The sequence below is a fragment of the Cebidichthys violaceus genome, unplaced genomic scaffold, assembly GCF_023349555.1.
Source record: "Cebidichthys violaceus isolate CVI_PGR_0920_01 unplaced genomic scaffold, fCebVio1.0.p SCAF_26, whole genome shotgun sequence".
NCBI classification, from domain to species: Eukaryota; Metazoa; Chordata; class Actinopteri; order Perciformes; family Stichaeidae; genus Cebidichthys; species Cebidichthys violaceus.
The window spans coordinates 5,503,631-5,530,736 of NW_027176439.1; the positions used below are offsets into that span (position 1 = coordinate 5,503,631).

The 27,106-nt window shown below is 38.5% G+C and overlaps 3 protein-coding genes across 3 annotated transcripts in view; 1 reads left to right on the plus strand and 2 right to left on the minus strand.

Annotated features, from left to right (window-relative positions):
• The window catches only part of naaladl1 (N-acetylated alpha-linked acidic dipeptidase like 1), a 38,250-nt gene that overhangs the window by 5,076 nt on the left and 6,068 nt on the right, over positions 1-27,106 (plus strand). The window lies entirely within an intron of this gene.
• Positions 381-8,177, minus strand: LOC137879918 (zinc finger protein ZFP2-like). Its single transcript, XM_068720902.1, has 3 exons — positions 7,748-8,177; positions 6,864-7,289; positions 381-2,828 (listed from the first exon to the last, which is right to left on the minus strand). Exons 1-3 carry the CDS (start codon positions 7,917-7,919, stop codon positions 1,465-1,467), a joined length of 1,962 nt encoding a protein of 653 aa, XP_068577003.1. The 5' UTR covers positions 7,920-8,177; the 3' UTR covers positions 381-1,464.
• Positions 12,063-27,095, minus strand: LOC137879916 (zinc finger protein 37-like). The gene is made up of 5 exons (XM_068720900.1): positions 26,822-27,095; positions 25,938-26,363; positions 22,010-22,429; positions 17,560-17,979; positions 12,063-13,496 (listed from the first exon to the last, which is right to left on the minus strand). Exons 1-5 carry the CDS (start codon positions 26,991-26,993, stop codon positions 12,145-12,147), a joined length of 2,790 nt encoding a protein of 929 aa, XP_068577001.1. The 5' UTR covers positions 26,994-27,095; the 3' UTR covers positions 12,063-12,144.

The window sequence follows — 27,106 nt, forward strand, 5'->3', positions numbered from 1 at the left end:
GCCTGGGAAAAGATAGCTTAAATAAAAAAAAAGAAGTTCAGAGGCAGGTAACCTACTTATACAGGCGTGCGTCCCAAACATCCTTTATTCTCACCTTTAGCAAATGTCTTTAATAAGCAGTGTTTTGTCCGTCCCTTCACAGCCTCATGTCTACAGCTTCTATCAGGCTTTCTGCTGGGAATCCTGAGACTTTGCTCGTAATAGTATTGGCACATGGGAAGCAGAACTGCCAATACACTCACAAATTTTTGTATGAAAAATCTTTATCAGCAAAAGAGAATTCAGCTTTCAAGTTAATGTAGTGGCCTAAAAAGTTTGTCTGTAAAATTAAGTCAACCTATTTGTTACATGAAAGGAAAGGAATCAAGGAATACCTCAAAACTGTTTTATTGGTATTGGAAGTGTTTTTACATGGAATCTTGGACATCCGAGGACAGTGTTACATACATACTTTAGAACTGTAGTTACATTCCACCACTGCTTGTTCAACACATACAGTCTATGGTTCAACATGAGGCAGCTCCACTGATCAAACGGTATTAAATCATATATTTACTTGATCTCCAGCCAGTGAGCTGACATTCAAACACCTCTTTCAAGCTTCAACTTAACACTAAAAAGAACTATTCTACACTATAACTATGTTCACACGTCACGTCTGTCACACCCATCAGCAGCCTTGATGAATATAATTAGCTTATAACTTTAGACTGCAGGGTGAGTTTGATATTCTTACATGACAACCTTACGAAGCTGTCTTGTTAGAATACAAACAATAGATCACAAAACAGCATTTTGTTGCCCACACCCATTTGGGTACTGATCATTGTATTCATTACTACTGCTTAGGCTGATTTGACAACACCATGTAGTGCATCATCTACAATTAGTGTTAGTGTGTCACCTCTTAAAGGGAAGAAAACTAAAATGATATCAAGTTACAAAATACATTAAAACAAACAAAATGACATGTTGCAAACAAAAAAGAAGAGACTCTAGTTGGCAGGATGACAACAAAACAGAGTTTCTCACCCTAAACATCAGAGTTCACAATCCACTCAAAAGTGGTGCGTAACCATTGTAAAACAAATATTCATTTAACAGCAAGAACTATGAACTCACTGTGCAACAAGGTGTTTTCCTTTGTAAATTGATCCTCTGTGTTTTTTCCAAATATGTGATTTGAGTGCAACCTTTCCATCAAGTCCTGCAACTACGTGGCTCCTCACTTCTGTGAGTTCTTTTGTGTTTTCACCATGAACCAATAGAACTGAACCGTCTCCCACACTTTTTGCAAATACAAGGCTACTTGCCTGTATGCGATCTCATATGCCTTGCTAACTTAGACCCATCAAAGTATCTTTTCCCGCAGATCTTGCAAACGTACGGCTTCTCACCAGTGTGGACTCCTCTCACATGGACCAACAAGGCATAACTGCATCTGAAATCTTCTCCACATGTTTTTCAAGAATGCGGCTTCTCACCTGTGTGTGTTCTCATGTGGACAATCAAGGAACTACTATTGCGAAAATCTTTTCCACATGTTTTGCAAGAATACGGCTTCTCACCTGTGTGTGTTCTCATGTGGGCAATCAAGTGACCACTACGTCGAAAATCTTTTCCACATGTTTTGCAAGAAAACGGCTTCTCACCTGTGTGTGTTCTCATGTGGGCAATCAAGGAACTACTGTTGCGAAAATCTTTTCCACATGTTTTGCAAGAATACGGTTTCTCACCTGTGTGTGTTCTCATGTGGGCAATCAAGTGACAATTACGTCGAAAGTCTTTTCCACATGTTTTGCAAGAATAAGGCTTCTCACCTGTGTGTGTTCTCATGTGGACCATCAAGTGATAACTATATTGAAACATTTTTCCACATGTTTTGCAAGAATGCGGCTTGTCACCTGTGTGTGTTCTCATGTGTTCTATCAAGTTACTATTACTTCTAAAATCTTTTCCACATGTTTTGCAAGAATATGGCTTCTCGTCTGAGTGTGTTATCATGTGGGCAATCAAGTAACTATTACTTCTAAAATCTTTTCCACATGTTTTGCAAGGAAATAGCTTCTCACCTGTGTGTGTTCTCATGTGGACAATCAAGGAACTACGATATTGAAAATCTTTTCCACATGTTTTGCAAGAATACGGCTTCTCACCTGTGTGTGTTCTCATGTGGGCAATCAAGTGATCACTACGTCGAAAATCTTTTCCACATGTTTTGCAAGAATGCGGCTTGTCACTTGTGTGGATTTTTTTATGAGCCTTCAATGAGGATATCTTACTGAAACTTTTCCCACAGAAGCTGCAAGAATGTGACTTCTCATCTGAGTGGGTTCTCAAGTGTTTGTAGAAATGCGACCTGAACTTGAAAGCTTCTCCACACATGTCACATTGGAAAAGTGCTTTACCTGTTTGAGGATCACTGGAAGTCTTTAACAAGTTGTTAATATCGTTACAGTGACTTCTGTTTTCATGATGTCTTTTCTTTGGCTCTGAATCTCTAGTTGATTCTGAGTCTTCATGCTCGCTTCCTTTCTGATCTTGACTCTCAGCTACATGAGAGTTGTTGGAGAGGAGCCGGTGGTCCCTTGTTGGTTCTGGTTCAGTGTGGTTACTTTCCTCATAAGTAGGAGTCAACATGAAGGTCTCAGTCTCCTGCTGCACTTCAAGCTGCTCTCCCTCCTGACTGGTGCACGGTTCCTCCTGTTCCTCTTTAATCTGTGGAGGATCTGGGTCCTCTTGGTCCAGACTGGAGCTCCTCTCCTGAATACAGAGCTGCTGGTCAGAGAGAACCTCCTCCTCCTTACAGACATGTTGCTGTGGGAGCTCTGGAGGGACAGAGAGCAACATAAATATGATACGACTGTGATGGTAAAGAAGAAAATGCAAACAGTTCATTCACATGAAACCAGCCATACAGCACACCGGATATCATGACAGTGGACGAGGACAGGACGGTAGAATTAGGTGAACCCGGAAGAGAATACCGGCATCGGTATTGGAATAAATAGCATTTGCAACCGAATGTTACGTAGCTCCCTCACATCTCTGGAGATAGTTGCTTTAGTTTGCAATAGATTATTAAGAGAAAGCACAATTTTCTAGTCACTAATAGTTGGATCAAATATATCTTATTCCATCATGGCAAAAAGATCTGATTTGCTGTCTACCATCTGCCTGAATCCACGTGAATGCAGCATTGATTAATACCAGTACACATTTAATCAAGTTGGATTAAGTGGAATTCCTCTGTTTAGTGGCATTACAATGATGAAGTTGTACACACCTATCCTGTGTAGCTTTATTTCAGGTTTCCAGACGATATCCAATAGTCTGCGCTGACGCTCGATCTCTTCCCCGTATTCGAAGATGGTTTTTTCAAAAACTCCAAATATTTCTTCAGCAGCAGCAGATAGTCGCTCGTTGACAAACTCTCTCAAATACTCAACTGACGACATTGTTGTTTACTCTCAAATGGAATAATTAACTTCGCAACGACTACGATATCGTTTTCCAGCCAACTCCACACGTGCGAGCTGCTCACGCTACAAGCGTCTGTGTTGTTTACTTCCGCCGGATGTCACACTGTTAAGTTCCGACTGTGGAAGCGAGTTACTTTTTTTCTTTCTGCTTTTTTAATGTTGTGCTCCTTCTTCTCTCGGTTTGTTGAAATACTTAATGCTCTTACTAATACTACGACAACTACTACTACTGCTGCTGCTATTTCTAGTATTACTGGTGCTACTACTACTACAACTTCTGCTGTTGCTATTATTACTACTACTACTGCTATTACTGCTACCACCAATATTATTACTACCACTACTGCTATTACTACCAATACTACTGTTACTTATACTACTACTACTACTACTACTACTGCTGCTATTCATGCTACTACCAGTACTAATACTATTACAGCTATTAGTATGACTACTACTACTGCTGCTATTACTGCTACTTCAAATACTGCTATTACTACGACTACTACTGTTATTTTAACTACTACGACCACAACTACAGCTATTACTATGACTACTGATACTACTTCTTCTAATACTACTAATATTTCTACTACTAATAATACTTATACTACAAATACAACTTCTACTACTACTACTACTACAACAAATATCACTACTGCTACTACTAGTACTTATTTTAATGCTACTAATACTTTTACTCATAATATTTATAGTACAACTACCACTTCTAATATTACAACAACTACTACAAATGCTACTACTTTTATATCAACTACTACGACCACTACTACAACTATTACTACGACCACTACTACAACTATTACTACGACTATGACTACTACTGCTGTTATTACTGCTACTACCAATAATACTACTACTACTTCTACTAATGCTGTTATTTCAACTGCTACTATGATCACTGCTACTGCTATTACTACCACTCCTACAAATAGTTCTATTACTATTACTACTACTCCTAATAGTTCTACGACTATTACCACTACTACTTTTACTACAATTACTTTGACAGTCAAATCGTTTAGCTTCAAGCTTTTCCTGTATTGTAATTCAGCTCTTAGCGTCTTTCAATAATACAGTTCAGCTTCCAACTCTGCCAGTTATACATTTCAACTAGAAGGGTTTTCAGCAGTGCAGTTTAATGCTTTTGGCCTTCAACATTTTTCAGACAGGTGGTCTCCCATTTCTGTATTTTCAGCAATTTGTTTGCACTTCATTTCAGCTTTAAGCATTCCAACGCATTTTCAGCAGGAAATGCATTTTCTAGTTTAACAAGAGATCATATTTAATGCACTATACATTTTTGTTTCTACAAATCTTAATCAGAAAATAACTATAGCTGTCAAATTAATGTAGTGAACTAAAAAGTACAATATTTGTCTGTAAGGTATATGTAATTAAAGTAGGCAGAATCAAAGTACAAATACCTCCAATTGATTGTTGTTTTTAATGTTCAATATTTCATGTGTAATTTCCATGAAATTTTATCCATCTGAGGACAAAACGTTGTACATTAATACAGTATTTAGGTAAATGCAGTTACATTCCACCACAGCTTGTTCAACACGAGGCAGCTCCACTGATCAAACTATCAGTATCCATCAGCTACGGTATTAATCATAAACTAACAATCAACAGCCGGTGAGATGCAACATTGAAACACCTCTCGCATGGTATAACACTCGTAAAATAACTATTCTTCACCGACTACTTTTACTCTTGAGGTCAGTGAGACACATCTGCTGCCTTGATGAACAGAATATACGTAAAGCTTTAGACCTCAGTGTGAATCTGGTATTCTTACATCATCACCTCCCAACGCTTTATTAGAATACATGCATGAGATCAAAAAACAGCATTTTGTTGCTCACTTCCCTTTGAGCCCTGATCCTTACTGTTCATTCACTTTCCCTTACTATTGCTGAGGCTGATTCTTTCACAGCACCATGTAGCGCACCATCGACAATTTGTGTTTGTGTGCCACCTCTAAAATCCAAAGCAATTTCATCACGTTGATGCGATTAAAATAAATGAAACATAGACAAAAAAGAAAAGTTGTCTATTGTACTGATGACAAAATGACTGACTCACCAACACAGAGAGGCTCTCAGCCTAAAAGTCACTGTACACAATCTACTCAGATTACTGAAGTAAATACACATTCTAAAAACAAAAGAAAAATCTAACTGGTCAAACATTTGCAGGAACTATGAACTCAAGAACTGAATTGTCTCCCATGTATTTTGCAAATACAAGGCTACTTGTCTGTATGCAATCTTTCATGCCTTGCCAATTGATGCGAATCACAATATGTCTTCCCGCAGGTCTTGCAGAGGTACGGCTCCTCCCCATTGTGGGCTCTTCTCATGTGAACCAACAAGGCACCTCTGAGTCTGAACTCTTTTCCACATGTTTGGCAAGGAAATGGCTTCTCACCTGTGTGTATTCTCATGTGGACCATCAAATAACAACGATATTGAAAATCTTTTCCACACGTTTTGCAAGAATACGACTTCTCACCTGTGTGTGTTCTCATGTGTTCCATCAAGTGACAATTACGTCGAAAATCTTTTCCACATGTTTTGCAAGAATGCGGCTTCTCACCTGTGTGGATTCTCATGTGGACCATCAAGTAACTATTACGTCGAAAATCTTTTCCACATGTTTTGCAAGAATACGGCTTCTCACCTGTGTGTGTTCTCATGTGGACCATCAAGGAACTATTACGTCCAAAATCTTTTCCACATGTTTTGCAAGAATGCGGCTTCTCACCTGTGTGTGTTCTCATGTGGGCAGTCAAGTAACTATTACATCTAAAATCTTTTCCACATGTTTTGCAAGAATACGGCTTCTCACCTGTGTGTGTTTTCATGTGGGCAATCAAGTAACTATTACATCTGAAATCTTTTCCACATGTTTTGCAAGAATACGGCTTCTCATCTGTGTGTGTTCTCATGTGTTCTATCAAGTGACCACTACGTCGAAAATCTTTTCCACATGTTTTGCAAGAATACGGCTTCTCACCTGTGTGTGTTTTCATGTGGGCAATCAAGTAACTATTACATCTAAAATGTTTTCCACATGTTTTGCAAGAATACGGCTTCTCACCTGTGTGTGTTCTCATGTGTTCTATCAAGTGTTGACTACGTCGAAAATCTTTTCCACAAGTTTTGCAAGAATGCGGCTTGTCACTTGTGTGGATTTTTTTATGAGCCTTCAATGAGGATATCTTACTGAAACTTTTCCCACAGAAGCTGCAAGAATGTGACTTCTCATCTGAGTGGGTTCTCAGGTGTTTGTAGAAATGCGACCTGAACTTGAAAGCTTCTCCACACATGTCACATTGGAAAAGTGCTTTACCTGTTTGAGGATCACTGGAAGTCTTTAACAAGTTGTTAATATCGTTACAGTGACTTCTGTTTTCATGATGTCTTTTCTTTGGCTCTGACTCTGAATCACTAGTTGATTCTGAGTCTTCATGCTCGCTTCCCTTCTGATCTTGAGTCTCAGCTACATGAGAGTTGTTGGAGAGGAGCTGGTTTTCACTTGTTGGTTCTGGTTCAGTGTGGTTACTTTCCTCATAAGTAGGAGTCAACATGAAGGTCTCAGTCTCCTGCTGCAGTTCAAGCTGCTCTCCCTCCTGACTGGTGCACGGTTCCTCCTGTTCCTCTTTAATCTGTGGAGGATCTGGGTCCTCTTGGTCCAGACTGGAGCTCCTCTCCTGAATACAGAGCTGCTGGTCAGAGAGAACCTCCTCCTCCTTACAGACATGTTGCTGTGGGAGCTCTGGAGGGACAGAGAGCAACATAAATATGATACGACTGTGATGGTAAAGAAGAAAATGCAAACAGTTCATTCACATGAAACCAGCCATACAGCACACCGGATATCATGACAGTGGACGAGGACAGGACGGTAGAATTAGGTGAACCCGGAAGAGAATACCGGCATCGGTATTGGAATAAATAGAATTTGCAACCGAATGTTACGTAGCTCCCTCACATCTCTGGAGATAGTTGCTTTAGTTTGCAATAGATTATTAAAAGAAAGCACAATTTTCTAGTCACTAATAGTTGGATCAAATATATCTTATTCCATCATGGCAAAAATATCTGATTTGCTGTCTACCATCTGCCTGAATCCACGTGAATGCAGCATTGATTAATACCAGTACACATTTAATCAAGTTGGATTAAGTGGAATTCCTCTGTTTAGTGGCATTACAATGATGAAGTTGGACTCACCTATCCTGTGTAGCTTTATTTCAGGTTTCCAGACGATATTTAACAGTTTGCCCTGACGATCGATCTCTTCTTCGTACGCGACGATATTTTTCACAAAAACTCCGAATATTTCTTCAGCAGCAGCAGATAGTCGCTCGTTGACAAACTCTCTCAAACACTCAACTGACGACATTGTTGTTTACTCTCAAATGGAATAATTAACTTCGCAACGACTACGATATCGTTTTCCAGCCAACTCCACACGTGCGAGCAACTCACGCTACAAGCGTCTGTGTTGTTCACTTCCGCTGGATGTCACACTGTTAAGTTCCGACTGTGGAAGCGAGTTACTTCTTCTTCTTCTTCTTTAAATTTGATTGGCGGGTCGCAACCAACTTGAATAGGTGCATACCGCCACCTACTGTACCGGAGTGTGCAGTTTCAGAGTAAAAGTTTCATTACTGTTCTTAAAAAAAATAAATAAAAAAAATAAATACATAATACTACTAATAATATTTACCTAATCAACACCTGCTAACAACTAAATTCTACGGTCTAATCCCATTTCTTTAAGAAATCTCAACAGTGCCCTGCAACACTCACGCCATTCTTCGTCCACTACAAGAACTCCCTCCAAACTCCACCTCCGTCCCAATTGACGAATTTTTTGCTTCAAGATGTTCCTTTCTGAATTGTATCTTCGACATTTTAGGATAACATGCTCCACGTCTTCAGTGACATTACAAACAGTACACTTATCTGAGTCCCTTTTTGCCATTAAATACAGCGTTGAGTTAAGTCCTGTATGTCCGAATCTTAACCTCGATATTATTACCTCCTCTCTTCTATACTTCCCTTTGTATGTCTTCACATTTATGGATTTTTGAACGTTATAATAATGTCTTCCTTTGTTGTCATTGTCCCACTTCTTCTGCCATAAATCCCGTACTGCCTCTCTTATTAATGCTTTGGCTTCCCCCTTCCCAAAAGGAATATTCAATATCTGCTCTTCTTTTAGTTTTAGTGCTCTCTTTGCAATCATATCTGCTCTCTCATTGCCCTCCACTCCTACATGAGCAGGAACCCAACAAAATTGAACAATTATTCCCAGTCTTTGAAGTCTCAACATGATCAGAGATATTTCCATCACTAAATCCTCTCTTATTGCTTGTTTTGACTTTAGGCTGTTTAAAGCTGCAGCAGAATCTGAACAGATGAGCGCTCTCTCAGGCCTGACCTCTTCTACCCATTGCAGTCCTAAGATGATTGCAGTCATTTCAGCTGTGAACACAGACAGTCTGTCATTAATTCGTTTACATAAGGTCACACTGAATTCTGGAATGAAAACCCCTGATCCTACGTGTCCATTCCCGTTGTCTTTAGATCCATCTGTATAAATCTGCAGATAGTTATAATAATTATTGTTGATGTATACTTGAGTCTGATGTCCAATGTCATAGGAGTTTCTTTCCATCCATTTGTTCCTCTGTTCTATGAGTGATAAATCTACATTGTGAACTGGTAATATCCAAGGCGGAACATTTCCCCACATTACATTGGGACCATACTGTAACCCATTTAAACCATATTCTTTGGCTATTGCATTGACTGTCCAACCAAACCCTTTGCCTTTAATTCGGGTGTATTCCCAGCATTCACACAGCACATTAGTTGTGGGAAGTTCCTCTCCTGATCCCTTTAGCTTCACCCAATATGCCAGAGCTAGTTTTGAACGTAAGCAAGTTACTTTTTTTCTTTCCGTTTTTTTAATGTTGCGCTCCTTCTTCTCTCGGTATGAATGGCGGATATGAAACTGCTATCAGGTGCATACCGCCGCCTATTGTACGGGGGTTTGAAACACCATATTTATTACAATCTACCCACCAGCCCTGTGTTGTATAAAAAGGAAAACTTGAGAAACACATGAAAGCCTGTAATTCTCACCATCCATCATAAGAGAAAAGTCAAAGCTACTGTATGTGCCTATAGCTACAAGGGCTGGCAGGAACATTACCTGGTTTGTTGAATGAATGGAAGTGTTATATTCTTCTTACAGATAGTTAAGGTGGAGATATTTCATTTTTACTAGGTTCACACACTGACACATAATTGTTGGAATGCTGCTTCAGCATTCCAAGTATTGTTCTTCAAATCTTTAAACTTTTACTTATTCTATTTCTTTCGTACGTTTTTTGAAACGCATCTCCTTCTACATTTTCTAAGCTACAGAAACCGTTCGAATATCAAAATGTTCAGCTCGTTAAGGACACTTGTGCTATGACTTTTCATATTTCTACCTCTTATGCTTTTTGAAATATTAAGCTTTTTGCAATTGTTTTTTGAATGGGATGTCTATGGAGAAAATGTTCAAATCCTCTTAAACTTCAACTTTCAAATCCTTCTTCCTCATACTTTCAGCTACAGATACTACTACTACTACTACAACTTCTGCTGTTGCTATTATTACTACTACTACTGCTGCTATTACTGCTACCATCAATATTATTACTACTACTACTGCTATTACTACCAATACTTCTATTACTTATACTACTACTACTCATGCTACTACCAGTACTAATACTACTACAGCTATTAGTACGACTACTACAAGTACAACTACTACTGCTGCTATAACTGCTACTTCAAATACTGCTATTACTACTACTACTACTGTTATTTTAACTACTACAACCACAACTACAGCTATTACTATGACTACTGATACTACTTCTTCTAATGCTACTAATATTTCTACTACTAATAATAGTTACACTACAAATACAACTTCTACTACTACTACAACAAGTGTTACTACTACTACTGCTGTTATTACTGCTACTACCAATACTACTACTTCTACTAATACTACTGTTATTTCAACTACTACTATGACCACTACTACTGCTATTACTACTCCTCCTACAAATAGTTCTACTACTTCTACTGCTATTACTACTACTCCTAATAGTTCTACTACTAGTACCACTACTACTTTTACTACTATTACTTTGACAGTCAACTCGTTTAGCTTCAAGCTTTTCCTGTATTGTAATTCAGCTCTTAGCGTCTTTCAATAATACAGTTCAGCTTCCAACTCTGCCAGTTAGACATTTCAACTAGAAGGGTTTTCAGCAGTGCAGTTTATTGCTTTTGGCCTTCAACATTTTTCGGACAGGTGGTCTCCCATTTCTGTATTTTCAGCAATTTGTTTGCAATTAATTTCAGCTTTAAGCATTCCAACGCATTTTCAGCAGGACATGCATTTTCTAGTTTAACAAGAGATCATATTTAATGCACTATACATTTTTGTTTATAAAACTCTAAATCAGAAAATAACTATAGCTGTCAAATAAATGTAGTGGACTAAAAAGTACAATATTTGTAAAGTATATGTAATTAAAGTAGGCAGAATCAAAGTACAAATACCTCCAATTGATTGTTGTTTTTAATGTTCAATATTTCATGTGTAATTTCCATGAAATCTTAGCCATCTGAGGACAAAACGTTGTACATTAATACAGTATTTAGGTAAATGCAGTTACATTCCACCACAGCTTGTTCAACACGAGGCAGCTCCACTGATCAAACTATCAGTATCCATCAGCTACGGTATTAATCATAAATTAACAATCAACAGCCGGTGAGATGCAACATTGAAACACCTCTTGCATGGTATAACACTCGTAAAATAACTATTCTTCACCGACTACTTTTACTCTTGAGGTCAGTGAGACACATCTGCTGCCTTGATGAACAGAATATACGTAAAGCTTTAGACCTCAGTGTGAATCTGGTATTCTTACATCATCACCTCCCAATGCTTTATTAGAATACATACATGAGATCAAAAAACAGCATTTTGTTGCTCACTTCCCTTTGAGCCCTGATCCTTACTGTTCATTCACTTTTCCTTACTATTGCTGAGGCTGATTCTTTCACAGCACCATGTAGCACACCATCGACAATTTGTGTTTGTGTGCCACCTCTAAAATCCAAAGCAATTTCATCAAGTTGATGCGATTAAAATAAAATAAATGAAACGTAGACAAAAAAGAAAAGTTGTCTATTGTACTGATTACAAAATTACTGACTCACCAACACAGAGAGACTCTCAGCCTAAAAATCACTGTACACAATCTACTCAGATTACTGAAGTAAATACACATTCTAAAAACAAAAGAAAAATCTAATTGGTCAAACATTTGCAGGAACTATGAACTCAAGAACAGCAAATACAAGGCTACTTGTCTGTATGCAATCTTGTATGCCTTGCCAATTGATGCGAATCACAGAATGTCTTCCAGCAGGTCTTGCAGAGGTAAGGCTCCTCCCCATTGTGGGCTCTTCTCATGTGAACCAACATGGCACCTCTGAGTCTGAACTCTTTTCCACATGTTTTGCAAGAATGCAGCTTTTCACCTGTGTGTTCTCATGTGTTCTATCAAGTGACTATTACATCTAAAATCTTTTCCACATGTTTTGCAAGAATACGGCTTCTCACCTGTGTGGATTCTCATGTGGACAATCAAGGAACTACTACGTCCAAAATCTTTTCCACATGTTTTGCAAGAATACGGCTTCTCACCTGTGTGTGTTCTCATGTGTTCTATCAAGTGACTATGATATCTAAAATCTTGTCCACATGTTTTGCAAGAATACGACTTCTTACCTGTGTGTGTTCTCATGTGGGAATTCAAGTGATTACTACGTCGAAAGTCTTTTCCACATGTTTTGCAAGAATAAGGCTTCTCACCTGTGTGTGTTCTCATGTGGACCATCAAGTGACAACTATATTGAAACATTTTTCCACATGTTTTGCAAGAATGCGGCTTGTCACCTGTGTGTGTTCTCATGTGTTCTATCAAGTTACTATTACTTCTAAAATCTTTTCCACATGTTTTGCAAGAATATGGCTTCTCGTCTGTGTGTGTTATCATGTGGGCAATCAAGTGACTATTACTTCTAAAATCTTTTCCACATGTTTTGCAAGGAAATAGCTTCTCACCTGTGTGTGTTCTCATGTGGACAATCAAGTAACTACGATATTGAAAATCTTTTCCACATGTTTTGCAAGAATACGGCTTCTCACCTGTGTGTGTTCTCATGTGGGCAATCAAGTGTTGACTACGTCGAAAATCTTTTCCACATGTTTTGCAAGAATGCGGCTTGTCACTTGTGTGGATTTTTTTATGAGCCTTCAATGAGGATATCTTACTGAAACTTTTCCCACAGAAGCTGCAAGAATGTGACTTCTCATCTGAGTGGGTTCTCAGGTGTTTGTAGAAATGCGACCTGAACTTGAAAGCTTCTCCACACGTGCCACATTGGAAAAGTGCTTTACCCGTTTGAGGATCACTTGAAGTCTTTAACAAGTTGTTAATATCGTTACAGTGACTTCTGTTTTCGTGTTGTCTTTTCTTTGGCTCTGGCTCTGAATCACTAGTTGATTCTGAGTCTTCATGCTCGCTTCCTTTCTGATCTTGACTCTCAGCTACATGAGAGTTGTTGGAGAGGAGCTGGTGGTCCCTTGTTGGTTCTGGTTCAGTGTGGTTACTTTCCTCATCGGTAGGAGTCAACATGAAGGTCTCAGTCTCCTGCTTCAGTTCAAGCTGCTCTCCCTCTTGCTTCAGTTCGACTTCCTCCTGTTCTTCTTTCATCTGTGGAGGATCTGGGTCCTTTTGGTCCAAACTGGAGCTCCTCTCCTGAATACAGAGTTGCTGGTCAGAGAGAACCTCCTCCTCCTTACAGATATGTTGCTGTGGGAGCTCTGGAGGGACAGAGAGCACAAGAAATATGATACAACTGTGATGGTAAAGAAGAAAATGCAAACAGTTCATTCACATGAAACCAGCCATACAGCACACCGGATATCATGACAGTGGACGAGGACAGGACGGTAGAATTAGGTGAACCCGGAAGAGAATACCGGCAACGGTATTGGAATAAATAGAATTTGCGACCAAATGTTACATAGCTCCCTCACATCTCTGGAGATAGTTGCTTAAGTTTGCAATAGATTATGAAGAGAAAGCACAATTTTCTAACTATATAACGTTACAGTCTGTGTATAATTAAATAAAACAGTCACAAAATAGTTTGACCAAATATATCTTATTCCATCATGGCAAAAAGGGGAAAAAAATGTTTTAAACTTTGGACGACAAGTGTACCGTTACCGGTGTTTTCTGTCAGCCTCACCTGGTTTTACCAACCTGTTCTCATCTAACATGACCTGATTTGCTGTCTACCATCTGCTTGAATCCACGTGAATGCAGCATTGATTAATACCAGTACACGTTTAAACAATTTGGATTAAGTGGATTAAGTGGCATTAAAATGATGAAGTTGTACACACCTATACTGTGTAACTTTATTTCAGGTTTCCAAACGATATCCAACAGTCTGCGCTGACGATCGATCTCTTCTTCGTACTCAACAATCGCATTTTTAAAAACTCCAAATATTTCTTCAGCAGCAGCAGATAGTCGCCCGTTGTTAATTAAACTCTCTCAAATAGTCAACTGAAGACATTGTTTCGTAAAAACAAATTAAATATTTATCTGCATGAATACAACAGCATCGTCTTCCCAGCTATCCCTGCACGTGCATTCAGGTAAGGCAACAAGCGCGCATGTTGTGTTTACTTCCGCTGAGTTAGGTTAGAACGGAGTTCTCCTTCTTCTCTCAGTATGAATGCTTGGATATCAAACTGCTATCAGGTGCATACCGCCGCCTATTGTACAGGGGTTTGAAACACCATATTTATTATATTCTACCCACCAGCCCTGTGTTGTATAAAAAGGAAAACGTGAGAAACACATGAAAGCCTGTAATTCTCACCATCCATCATAAGAGAAAAGTCAAAGCTACTGTATGTGCCTATAGCTACAAGGGCTGGCAGGAACATTACCTGGTTTGTTGAATGAGTGGAAGTGTTATATTGTTCTTACAGATAGTTATGGTGGAGATATTTCATTTCTACTAGGTTCACACACTGACACATAATTGTTGGAATGCTGCTTTAGCATTCCAAGTATTGTTCTTCAAATCTTTAAACTTTTTCTTATTCTATTTCTTCTGTACGTTTCTTGAAACGTATCTCCTTCTACATTTTTTAAGCTACAGAAACCGTTCGAATATCAAAATGTTCAGCTCGTTAAGGACACTTGTGCTATGACTTTTCATAGTTCTACCTCTTATGCTTTTTGAAATATTAAGCTTTTTGCAATTTTTTTTAATGGGATGTCTATGGAGAAAATATTCAAATCCTCTTAAACTTCAACTTTCAAATCCTTCTTCCTCATACTTTCAGTTACAGATACTACTACTACAACTTCTGCTGTTGCTATTATTACTACTACTACTGCTGCTATTACTGCTACCACCAATATTATTACTACCGCTAATGCTATTACTACCAATACTTATATTACTTATACTACTACTATGACTATTCATGCTACTACCAGTACTAATACTACTACAGCTATTAGCAGGACTACTACTAGTACGACTATTACTGCTATAACTGCTACTTCAAATACTGCTATTACTACGACTGTTATTTTAACTACTACGACCACAACTACAGCTATTACTACGACTACTGATACTACTACTTCTTCTAATGCTACAAATATTTCTACCACTAATATTTCTACTACTAATAATAGTTACACTACAAATACAACTTCTACTACTACTACAACAAATATCACTACTGCTACTACTTATTTTAATGCTACTAATACTTTTACTAATAATATTTATAGTACAACTACCACTTCTAATATTACTACAACTGCTATTGCTACTACTTTTACATCAACAACTACTACGACAACTATTACTACGACTATGACTACTACTGCTGTTATTACTGCTACTACCAATACTACTACTTCTACTAATACTACTGTTATTTCAACTACTACTATGACCACTACTACTGCTATTACTACTACTCCTACAAATAGTTCTACTACTTCTACTGCTATTACTACTACTCCTTCTAATAGTTCTACGACTATTACCACTACTACTTTTACTACTATTACTTTGACAGTCAAATCGTTTAGCTTCAAGCTTTTCCTGTATTGTAATTCAGCTCTTAGCGTCTTTCAATAATACAGTTCAGCTTCCAACTCTGCCAGTTATACATTTCAACTAGAAGGGTTTTCAGCAGTGCAGTTTAATGCTTTTGGCCTTCAACATTTTTCGGACAGGTGGTCTCCCATTTCTGTATTTTCAGCAATTTGTTTGCACTTCATTTCAGCTTTAAGCATTCCAACGCATTTTCAGCAGGAAATGCATTTTCTAGTTTAACAAGAGATCATATTTAATGCACTATACATTTTTGTTTATACAAATCTTAATCAGAAAATAACTATAGCTGTCAAATTAATGTAGTGAACTAAAAAGTACAATATTTGTCTGTAAGGTATATGTAATTAAAGTAGGCAGAATCAAAGTACAAATACCTCCAATTGATTGTTGTTTTTAATGTTCAATATTTCATGTGTAATTTCCATGAAATTTTATCCATCTGAGGACAAAACGTTGTACATTAATACAGTATTTAGGTAAATGCAGTTACATTCCACCACAGCTTGTTCAACACGAGGCAGCTCCACTGATCAAACTATCAGTATCCATCAGCTACGGTATTAATCATAAACTAACAATCAACAGCCGGTGAGATGCAACATTGAAACACCTCTTGCATGGTATAACACTCGTAAAATAACTATTCTTCACCGACTACTTTTACTCTTGAGGTCAGTGAGACACGTCTGCAGCCTTGATGAACAGAATATACGTAAAGCTTTAGACCTCAGTGTGAATCTGGTATTCTTACATCATCACCTCCCAACGCTTTATTAGACTACATACATGAGATCAAAAAACAGCATTTTGTTGCTCACTTCCCTTTTAGCCCTGATCCTTATTGTTCATTCACTTTTCCTTACTATTGCTGAGGCTGATTCTTTCACAGCACCATGTAGCACACCATCGACAATTTGTGTTTGTGTGCCACCTCTAAAATCCAAAACAATTTCATCAAGTTGACATTACAAAAAAATTAAATAAATGAAACGTGGACAAAAAAGAAAAGTTGTCTATTGTACTGATGACAAAATGACTGACTCACCAACACAGAGACTCTCTGCCTAAAAATCACTGTACACAATCTACTCAGATTACTGAAGTAAATACACATTCTAAAAACAAAAGAAAAATCTAATTGGTCAAACATTTGCAGGAACTATGAACTCAAGAACTGAATTGTCTCCCATGTATTTTGCAAATACAAGGCTACTTGTCTGTATGCAATCTTGTATACCTTGCAAATGGATGCGAATCACAATATGTCTTCCCGCAGGTCTTGCAGAGGTACGGCTCCTCCCCATTGTGGGCTCTTCTCATGTGAACCAACACGGCACCTCTGAGTCTGAACTCTTTTCCACATGTTTTGCAAGAATACGGCTTCTCACCTGTGTGTGTTCTCATGTGTTCTATCAAGTGACTATTACGTCCAAAATCTTTTCCACATGTTTTGCAAGAATACGGCTTCTCACCTGTGTGTGTTCTCATGTGTTCTATCAAGTGACTATTACGTCTAAAATCTTTTCCACACGTTTTGCAAGAATGCGGCTTGTCACTTGTGTGGATTTTTATATGAGCCTTCAATGAGGATATCTTACTGAAACTTTTCCCACAGAAGCTGCAAGAATGTGACTTCTCATCTGAGTGGGTTCTCAGGTGTTTGTAGAAATGCGACCTGAACTTGAAAGCTTCTCCACACATGTCACACTGGAAAAGTGCTTTACCTGTTTGAGGATCACTGGAAGTCTTTAACAAGTTGTTAATATCGTTACAGTGACTTCTGTTTTCATGATGTCTTTTCTTTGGCTCTGAATCACTAGTTGATTCTGAGTCTTCATGCTCGCTTCCTTTCTGATCTTGACTCTCAGCTACATGAGAGTTGTTGGAGAGGAGCCGGTGGTCCCTTGTTGGTTCTGGTTCAGTGTGGTTACTTTCCTCATAAGTAGGAGTCAACATGAAGGTCTCAGTCTCCTGCTGCACTTCAAGCTGCTCTCCCTCCTGACTGGTGCACGGTTCCTCCTGTTCCTCTTTAATCTGTGGAGGATCTGGGTCCTCTTGGTCCAGACTGGAGCTCCTCTCCTGAATACAGAGCTGCTGGTCAGAGAGAACCTCCTCCTCCTTACAGACATGTTGCTGTGGGAGCTCTGGAGGGACAGAGAGCAACATAAATATGATACGACTGTGATGGTAAAGAAGAAAATGCAAACAGTTCATTCACATGAAACCAGCCATACAGCACACCGGATATCATGACAGTGGACGAGGACAGGACGGTAGAATTAGGTGAACCCGGAAGAGAATACCGGCATCGGTATTGGAATAAATAGCATTTGCAACCGAATGTTACGTAGCTCCCTCACATCTCTGGAGATAGTTGCTTAAGTTTGCAATAGATTATTAAGAGAAAGCACAATTTTCTAGTCACTAATAGTTGGATCAAATATATCTTATTCCATCATGGCAAAAAGATCTGATTTGCTGTCTACCATCTGCCTGAATCCACGTGAATGCAGCATTGATTAATACCAGTACACATTTAATCAAGTTGGATTAAGTGGAATTCCTCTGTTTAGTGGCATTACAATGATGAAGTTGTACACACCTATCCTGTGTAGCTTTATTTCAGGTTTCCAGATGATATCCAATAGTCTGCGCTGACGCTCGATCTCTTCCCCGTACTCGAAGATGTTTTTTTCAAAAACTCCAAATATTTCTTCAGCAGCAGCAGATAGTCGCTCGTTGACAAACTCTCTCAAATACTCAACTGACGACATTGTTGTTTACTCTCAAATGGAATAATTAACTTCGCAACGACTACGATATCGTTTTCCAGCCAACTCCACACGCGCAAGCAACTCACGCTACAAGCGTCTGTGTTGTTTACTTCCGCCGGATGTCACACTGTTAAGTTCCGACTGGAAGCGAGTTACTTTTTTTCTTTCCCCGTTTTTAATGTGCTCCTTCTTCTCTCGGTTTGTTGAAATACTTAATGCTCTTACTAATACTACGACAACTAATACTACTGCTGCTATTTCTAGTATTACTGGTGCTACTACTACTACAACTTCTGCTGTTGCTATTATTACTACTACTACTGCTATTACTGCTACCACCAATATTATTACTACCACTACTGCTATTACTACCAATACTACTGTTACTTATACTACTACTACTGCTATTCATGCTACTACCAGTACTAATACTATTACAGCTATTAGTACGACTACTACTACTGCTGCTGCTATTACTGCTACTTCAAATACTGCTATTACTACGACTACTACTGTTATTTTAACTACTACGACCACAACTACAGCTATTACTATGACTACTGATACTACTTCTTCTAATACTACTAATATTTCTACTACTAATAATACTTATACTACAAATACAACTTCTACTACTACTACTACTACTACAACAAATATCACTACTGCTACTACTAGTACTTATTTTAATGCTACTAATACTTTTACTCATAATATTTATAGTACAACTACCACTTCTAATATTACTACAACTGCTATTGCTACTACTATTACTGCAACTACTACAAATGCTACTACTTTTATATCAACTACTACGACCACTACTACAACTATTACTACGACTATGACTACTACTGCTGTTATTACTGCTACTACCAATAATACTACTACTACTTCTACTAATGCTACTGTTATTTCAACTGCTACTATGATCACTGCTACTGCTATTACTACTACTCCTACAAATAGTTCTACTACTATTACTACTACTCCTAATAGTTCTACGACTATTACCACTACTACTTTTACTACTATTACTTTGACAGTCAAATCGTTTAGCTTCAAGCTTTTCCTGCATTGTAATTCAGCTCTTAGCGTCTTTCAATAATACAGTTCAGCTTCCAACTCTGCCAGTTATACATTTCAACTAGAAGGGTTTTCAGCAGTGCAGTTTAATGCTTTTGGCCTTCAACATTTTTCAGACAGGTGGTCTCCCATTTCTGTATTTTCAGCAATTTGTTTGCACTTCATTTCAGCTTTAAGCATTCCAACGCATTTTCAGCAGGAAATGCATTTTCTAGTTTAACAAGAGATCATATTTAATGCACTATACATTTTTGTTTATACAAATCTTAATCAGAAAATAACTATAGCTGTCAAATTAATGTAGTGAACTAAAAAGTACAATATTTGTCTGTAAGGTATATGTAATTAAAGAAGGCAGAATCAAAGTACAAATACCTCCAATTGATTGTTGTTTTTAATGTTCAATATTTCATGTGTAATTTCCATGAAATTTTATCCATCTGAGGACAAAACGTTGTACATTAATACAGTATTTAGGTAAATGCAGTTACATTCCACCACAGCTTGTTCAACACGAGGCAGCTCCACTGATCAAACTATCAGTATCCATCAGCTACGGTATTAAATCATAAACTAACAATCAACAGCCGGTGAGATGCAACATTGAAACACCTCTTGCATGGTATAACACTCGTAAAATAACTATTCTTCACCGACTACTTTTACTCTTGAGGTCAGTGAGACACATCTGCTGCCTTGATGAACAGAATATACGTAAAGCTTTAGACCTCAGTGTGAATCTGGTATTCTTACATCATCACCTCCCAACGCTTTATTAGAATACATACATGAGATCAAAAAACAGCATTTTGTTGCTCACTTCCCTTTGAGCCCTGATCCTTATTGTTCATTCACTTTCCCTTACTATTGCTGAGGCTGATTCTTTCACAGCACCATGTAGCACACCATCGACAATTTGTGTTTGTGTGCCACCTCTAAAATCCAAAACAATTTCATCAAGTTGATATTACAAAAAAATTAAATAAATGAAACGTGGACAAAAAAGAAAAGTTGTCTATTGTACTGATGACAAAATGACTGACTCACCAACACAGAGAGACTCTCAGCCTAAAAATCACCGTACACAATCTACTCAGATTACTGAAGTAAATACACATTCTAAAAACAAAAGAAAAATCTAATTAGTCAAACATTTGCAGGAACTATGAACTCAAGAACTGAATTGTCTCCCATGTATTTTGCAAATACAAGGCTACTTGTCTGTATGCAATCTTGTATGCCTTGCAAATTGATGCGAATCACAATATGTCTTCCCGCAGGTCTTGCAGAGGTAAGGCTCCTCCCCATTGTGGGCTCTTCTCATGTGAACCAACATGGCACCTCTGAGTCTGAACTCTTCTCCACATGTTTTGCAAGAATGCGGCTTCTCACCTGTGTGTTCTCATGTGGACCATCAAGTGACAACTATTGCGAAAATCTTTTCCACATGTTTTGCAAGAATACGGCTTCTCACCTGTGTGTGTTCTCATGTGGACAATCAAGTGACAACTATTGCGAAAATCTTTTCCACATGTTTTGCAAGAATACGGCTTCTCACCTGTGTGTGTTCTCATGTGTTCTATCAAGTGACAATTACGTCTAAAATCTTTTCCGCATGTTTTGCAAGAATACGGCTTCTCACCTGTGTGTGTTCTCATGTGGGCAATCAAGTAACAACGATATTGAAAATCTTTTCCACATGTTTTGCAAGAATGCGGCTTTTCACCCGTGTGCGTTTTCATGTGGACAATTAAGGAACTACTATTGCGAAAATCTTTTCGACATGTTCTGCAAGAATACGGCTTCTCATCTGTGTGCGTTTTCATGTGGACAATCAAGTGATCACTACGTCTAAAATCTTTTCCACATGTTTTGCAAAAATGCGGCTTCTCACCTGTGTGTGTTCTCATGTGGACAATCAAGTGACTATTACTTCTAAAATCTTTTCCACATGTTTTGCAAGGAAATGGCTTCTCACCTGTGTGTGTTCTCATGTGGACAATCAAGTGACAACGATATTGAAAATCTTTTCCACATGTTTTGCAAGAATACGGCTTCTCACCTGTGTGTGTTCTCATATGTTCTATCAAGTGATCACTACGTCGAAAATCTTTTCCACATGTTTTGCAAGAATGCGGCTTGTCACTTGTGTGGATTTTTTTATGAGCCTTCAATGAGGATATCCTACTGAAACTTTTCCCACAGAAGTTGCAAGAATGTGACTTCTCATCTGAGTGGGTTCTCAGGTGTTTGTAGAAATGCGACCTGAACTTGAAAGCTTCTCCACACGTGTCACATTGGAAAAGTGCTTTACCTGTTTGAGGATCACTGGAAGTCTTTAACAAGTTGTTAATATCGTTACAGTGACTTCTGTTTTCATGATGTCTTTTCTTTGGCTCTGAATCTCTAGTTGATTCTGAGTCTTCATGCTCGCTTCCTTTCTGATCTTGACTCTCAGCTACATGAGAGTTGTTGGAGAGGAGCCGGTGGTCCCTTGTTGGTTCTGGTTCAGTGTGGTTACTTTCCTCATCGGTAGGAGTCAACATGAAGGTCTCAGTCTCCTGCTGCAGTTCAAGCTGCTCTCCCTCCTGACTGGTGCACGGTTCCTCCTGTTCCTCTTTAATCTGTGGAGGATCTGGGTCCTCTTGGTCCAGACTGGAGCTCCTCTCCTGAATACAGAGCTGCTGGTCAGAGAGAACCTCCTCCTCCTTACAGACATGTTGCTGTGGGAGCTCTGGAGGGACAGAGAGCAACATAAATATGATACGACTGTGATGGTAAAGAAGAAAATGCAAACAGTTCATTCACATGAAACCAGCCATACAGCACACCGGATATCATGACAGTGGACGAGGACAGGACGGTAGAATTAGGTGAACCCGGAAGAGAATACCGGCATCGGTATTGGAATAAATAGAATTTGCAACCGAATGTTACGTAGCTCCCTCACATCTCTGGAGATAGTTGCTTAAGTTTGCAATAGATTATTAAGAGAAAGCACAATTTTCTAGTCACTAAATAGTTGTATCAAATATATCTTATTCCATCATGGCAAAAATATCTGATTTGCTGTCTACCATCTGCCTGAATCCACGTGAATGCAGCATTGATTAATACCAGTACACATTTAATCAAGTTGGATTAAGTGGAATTCCTCTGTTTAGTGGCATTACAATGATGAAGTTGGACTCACCTATCCTGTGTAGCTTTATTTCAGGTTTCCAGACGATATCCAACAGTCTGCGCTGACGATCGATCTCTTCCTCGTACGCGACGATATTTTTCACAAAAACTCCAAATATTTCTTCAGCAGCAGCAGATAGTCGCTCGTTGACAAACTCTCTCAAATACTCAACTGACGACATTGTTGTTTACTCTCAAATGAAATAATTAACTTCGCAACGACTACGATATCGTTTTCCAGCCAACTCCACACGTGCGAGCTGCTCACGCTACAAGCGTCTGTGTTGTTTACTTCCGCTGGATGTCACACTGTTAAGTTCCGACTGGTGAAGCGAGTTACTTTTTTTCTTTCCGCTTTTTTAATGTTGTGCTCCTTCTTCTCTCGGTTTGTTGAAATACTTAATGCTCTTACTAATACTACAACAACTACTACTACTGCTGCTATTTCTAGTATTACTGGTGCTACTACTCCTACAACGTCTGCTGTTGCTATTATTACTACTACTACTGCTGCTATTACTGCTACCACCATTATTACTACCAATACTACTATTACTTATACTACAACTACTGCTATTCATGCTTCTACCAGTGTTAATACTATTACAGCTATTAGTACGACTACTACTAGTACTACTACTACTGCTGCTATTACTGTTACTTCAAATACTACTATTACTACTACTACTACTGTTATTTTAACTACTACGACCACTACTACAGCTATTGCTACGACTACTGATACTACTACTTCTTCTAATGCTACTAATATTTCTAATAATACTTATACTACAAATACAACTTATACTGCAACAAATATCACTACTGCTACGACTAGTATTCATTTTAATGCTACTAATACTTTTACTAATAATATTTATAGTACAACTATTACTTCTAAATTTACTACAACTGCTATTGCTACTACTATTACTGCAACTACTATAAATGCTACTACTTTTATATCAACTACTACTACGACCACTACTACAACTACTTCTACTACTTCTACTAATACTACTGTTATTTCAACTACTACTATGACCACTACTACTGCTATTACTACTACTCCTACAAATAGTTTGACTACTATTACTACTACGACTATTACCACTACTACTTTTACTACTATTACTTTGACAGTCAAATCGTTTAGCTTCAAGCTTTTCCTGTATTGTAATTCAGCTCTTAGCGTCTTTCAATAATACAGTTCAGCTTCCAACTCTGCCAGTTATACATTTCAACTAGAAGGGTTTTCAGCAGTGCAGTTTAATGCTTTTGGCCTTCAACATTTTTCAGACAGGTGGTCTCCCATTTCTGTATTTTCAGCAATTTGTTTGCACTTCATTTCAGCTTTCGGCATTCCAACGCATTTTCAGCAGGAAATGCATTTTCTAGTTTAACAAGAGATCATATTTAATGCACTATACATTTTTGTTCATACAAATCTTAATCACAAAATAACTATAGCTGTCAAATTAATGTAGCGGACTATAAAGTACAATATTTGTCTGTAAAGTAGAAGTATATGTAACATGAAATAAAAGTAGGCAGAATCAAAATGCAAATACCTCCATTTTTTTAATGTTCAATATTTCATGTGTAATTTCCATGAAATCTTAGGCATCTGAAGACAAAACGTTGTACATTAATACAGTATTTAGGTAAATGCAGTTACATTCCACCACAGCTTGTTCAACACGAGGCAGCTCCACTGATCAAACTATCAGTATCCACCAGCTACGGTATTAATCATAAACTAACAATCAACAGCCGGTGAGATGCAACATTGAAACACCTCTTGCATGGTATAACACTCGTAAAATAACTATTCTTCACCGACTACTTTTACTCTTGAGGTCAGTGAGACACATCTGCTGCCTTGATGAACAGAATATACGTAAAGCTTTAGACCTCAGTGTGAATCTGGTATTCTTACATCATCACCTCCCAACGCTTTATTAGAATACATACATGAGATCAAAAAACAGCATTTTGTTGCTCACTTCCCTTTTAGCCCTGATCCTTATTGTTCATTCACTTTTCCTTACTATTGCTGAGGCTGATTCTTTCACAGCACCATGTAGCACACCATCGACAATTTGTGTTTGTGTGCCACCTCTAAAATCCAAAGCAATTTCATCACGTTGATGCGATTAAAATAAAATAAATGAAACGTAGACAAAAAAGAAAAGTTGTCTATTGTACTGATGACAAAATTACTGACTCACCAACACAGAGAGGCTCTCAGCCTAAAAATCACTGTACACAATCTACTCAGATTACTGAAGTAAATACACATTCTAAAAACAAAAGAAAAATCTAATTGGTCAAACATTTGCAGGAACTATGAACTCAAGAACTGCAAATACAAGGCTACTTGTCTGTATGCGATATTTTATGCCTTGCAAATTGACGCCAATCACAGAATGTCTTCCCGCAGGTCTTGCATTCGTACGATTCCACCACAGGGTGGGCTCCTCTCATGTGAACCATCAAGGATCCTTTGAGTCTGAACTGTTCTCCGCACGTTTTGCAAGAATATGGCTTCTCACCTGTGTGGATTGTCATGTGGGAATTCAACTGATTACTACGTCGAAAATCTTTTCCACATGTTTTGCAAGAATACGACTTCTCACCTGTGTGTGTTCTCATGTGGGAATTCAAGTGATTACTACGTTGAAAATCTTTTCCACATGTTTTGCAAGAATACGGCTTCTCACTTGTGTGTGTTCTCATGTGGATAATCAAGGAACTACGATATTGAAACTCTTTTCCACATGTTTTGCAAGAATACGGCTTCTCACCTGTGTGTGTTCTCATGTGTTCTATCAAGTGACAATCACGTCTAAAATCTTTTCCACACGTTTTGCAAGAATGCGGCTTGTCACTTGTGTGGATTTTTTTATGAGCCTTCAATGAGGATATCCTACTGAAACTTTTCCCACAGAAGCTGCAAGAATGTGACTTCTCATCTGAGTGGGTTCTCAGGTGTTTGTAGAAATGCGACCTGAACTTGAAAGCTTCTCCACACATGTCACACTGGAAAAGTGCTTTACCTGTTTGAGGATCACTGGAAGTCTTTAACAAGTTGTTAATATCGTTACAGTGACTTCTGTTTTCGTGATGTCTTTGCTCTGGCTCTGGCTCTGAATCACTAGTTGATTCTGAGTCTTCATGCTCGCTTCCTTTCTGATCTTGACTCTCAGCTACATGAGAGTTGTTGGAGAGGAGCCGGTGGTCCCTTGTTGGTTCTGGTTCAGTGTGGTTACTTTCCTCATAAGTAGGAGTCAACATGAAGGTCTCAGTCTCCTGCTGCACTTCAAGCTGCTCTCCCTCCTGACTGGTGCACGGTTCCTCCTGTTCCTCTTTAATCTGTGGAGGATCTGGGTCCTCTTGGTCCAGACTGGAGCTCCTCTCCTGAATACAGAGCTGCTGGTCAGAGAGAACCTCCTCCTCCTTACAGACATGTTGCTGTGGGAGCTCTGGAGGGACAGAGAGCAACATAAATATGATACGACGGTGATGGTAAAGAAGAAAATGCAAACAGTTCATTCACATGAAACCAGCCATACAGCACACCGGATATCATGACAGTGGACGAGGACAGGACGGTAGAATTAGGTGAACCCGGAAGAGAATACCGGCATCGGTATTGGAATAAATAGAATTTGCAACCGAATGTTACGTAGCTCCCTCACATCTCTGGAGATAGTTGCTTTAGTTTGCAATAGATTATTAAGAGAAAGCACAATTTTCTAGTCACTAATAGTTGGATCAAATATATCTTATTCCATCATGGCAAAAATATCTGATTTGCTGTCTACCATCTGCCTGAATCCACGTGAATGCAGCATTGATTAATACCAGTACACATTTAATCAAGTTGGATTAAGTGGAATTCCTCTGTTTAGTGGCATTACAATGATGAAGTTGGACTCACCTATCCTGTGTAGCTTTATTTCAGGTTTCCAGACGATTTCCAACAGTCTGCGCTGACGGTCGATCTCTTCCTCGTACGCGACGATATTTTTCACAAAAACTCCAAATATTTCTTCAGCAGCAGCAGATAGTCGCTCGTTGACAAACTCTCTCAAACACTCAACTGACGACATTGTTGTTTACTCTCAAATGGAATAATTAACTTCGCAACGACTACGATATCGTTTTCCAGCCAACTCCAGGCGCGCGAACAGCTCACAAGACAACCGTTTGCGTTGTTCACTTC

What these genes read in the sequence shown, in the direction of transcription:
- LOC137879918 (XM_068720902.1), bottom strand. Translation starts at nt 7,919, where the DNA reads ATGTCGTCAGTTGAGTGTTTGAGAGAGTTTGTCAACGAGCGACTATCT. An exon ending in AATAAAGCTACACAGGATAG is followed by an intron (nt 7,290 to 7,747) that starts GTGAGTCCAACT and finishes CTGTCCCTCCAG; the next exon opens with AGCTCCCACAGCAACATGTC. An exon ending in TTCCAGTGATCCTCAAACAG is followed by an intron (nt 2,829 to 6,863) that starts GTAAAGCACTTT and finishes CTGTCCCTCCAG; the next exon opens with AGCTCCCACAGCAACATGTC.
- LOC137879916 (XM_068720900.1), bottom strand. Translation starts at nt 26,993, where the DNA reads ATGTCGTCAGTTGAGTGTTTGAGAGAGTTTGTCAACGAGCGACTATCT. An exon ending in TTCCAGTGATCCTCAAACAG is followed by an intron (nt 17,980 to 22,009) that starts GTAAAGCACTTT and finishes CTGTCCCTCCAG; the next exon opens with AGCTCCCACAGCAACATGTC. An exon ending in TTCCAGTGATCCTCAAACAG is followed by an intron (nt 13,497 to 17,559) that starts GTAAAGCACTTT and finishes CTGTCCCTCCAG; the next exon opens with AGCTCCCACAGCAACATATC.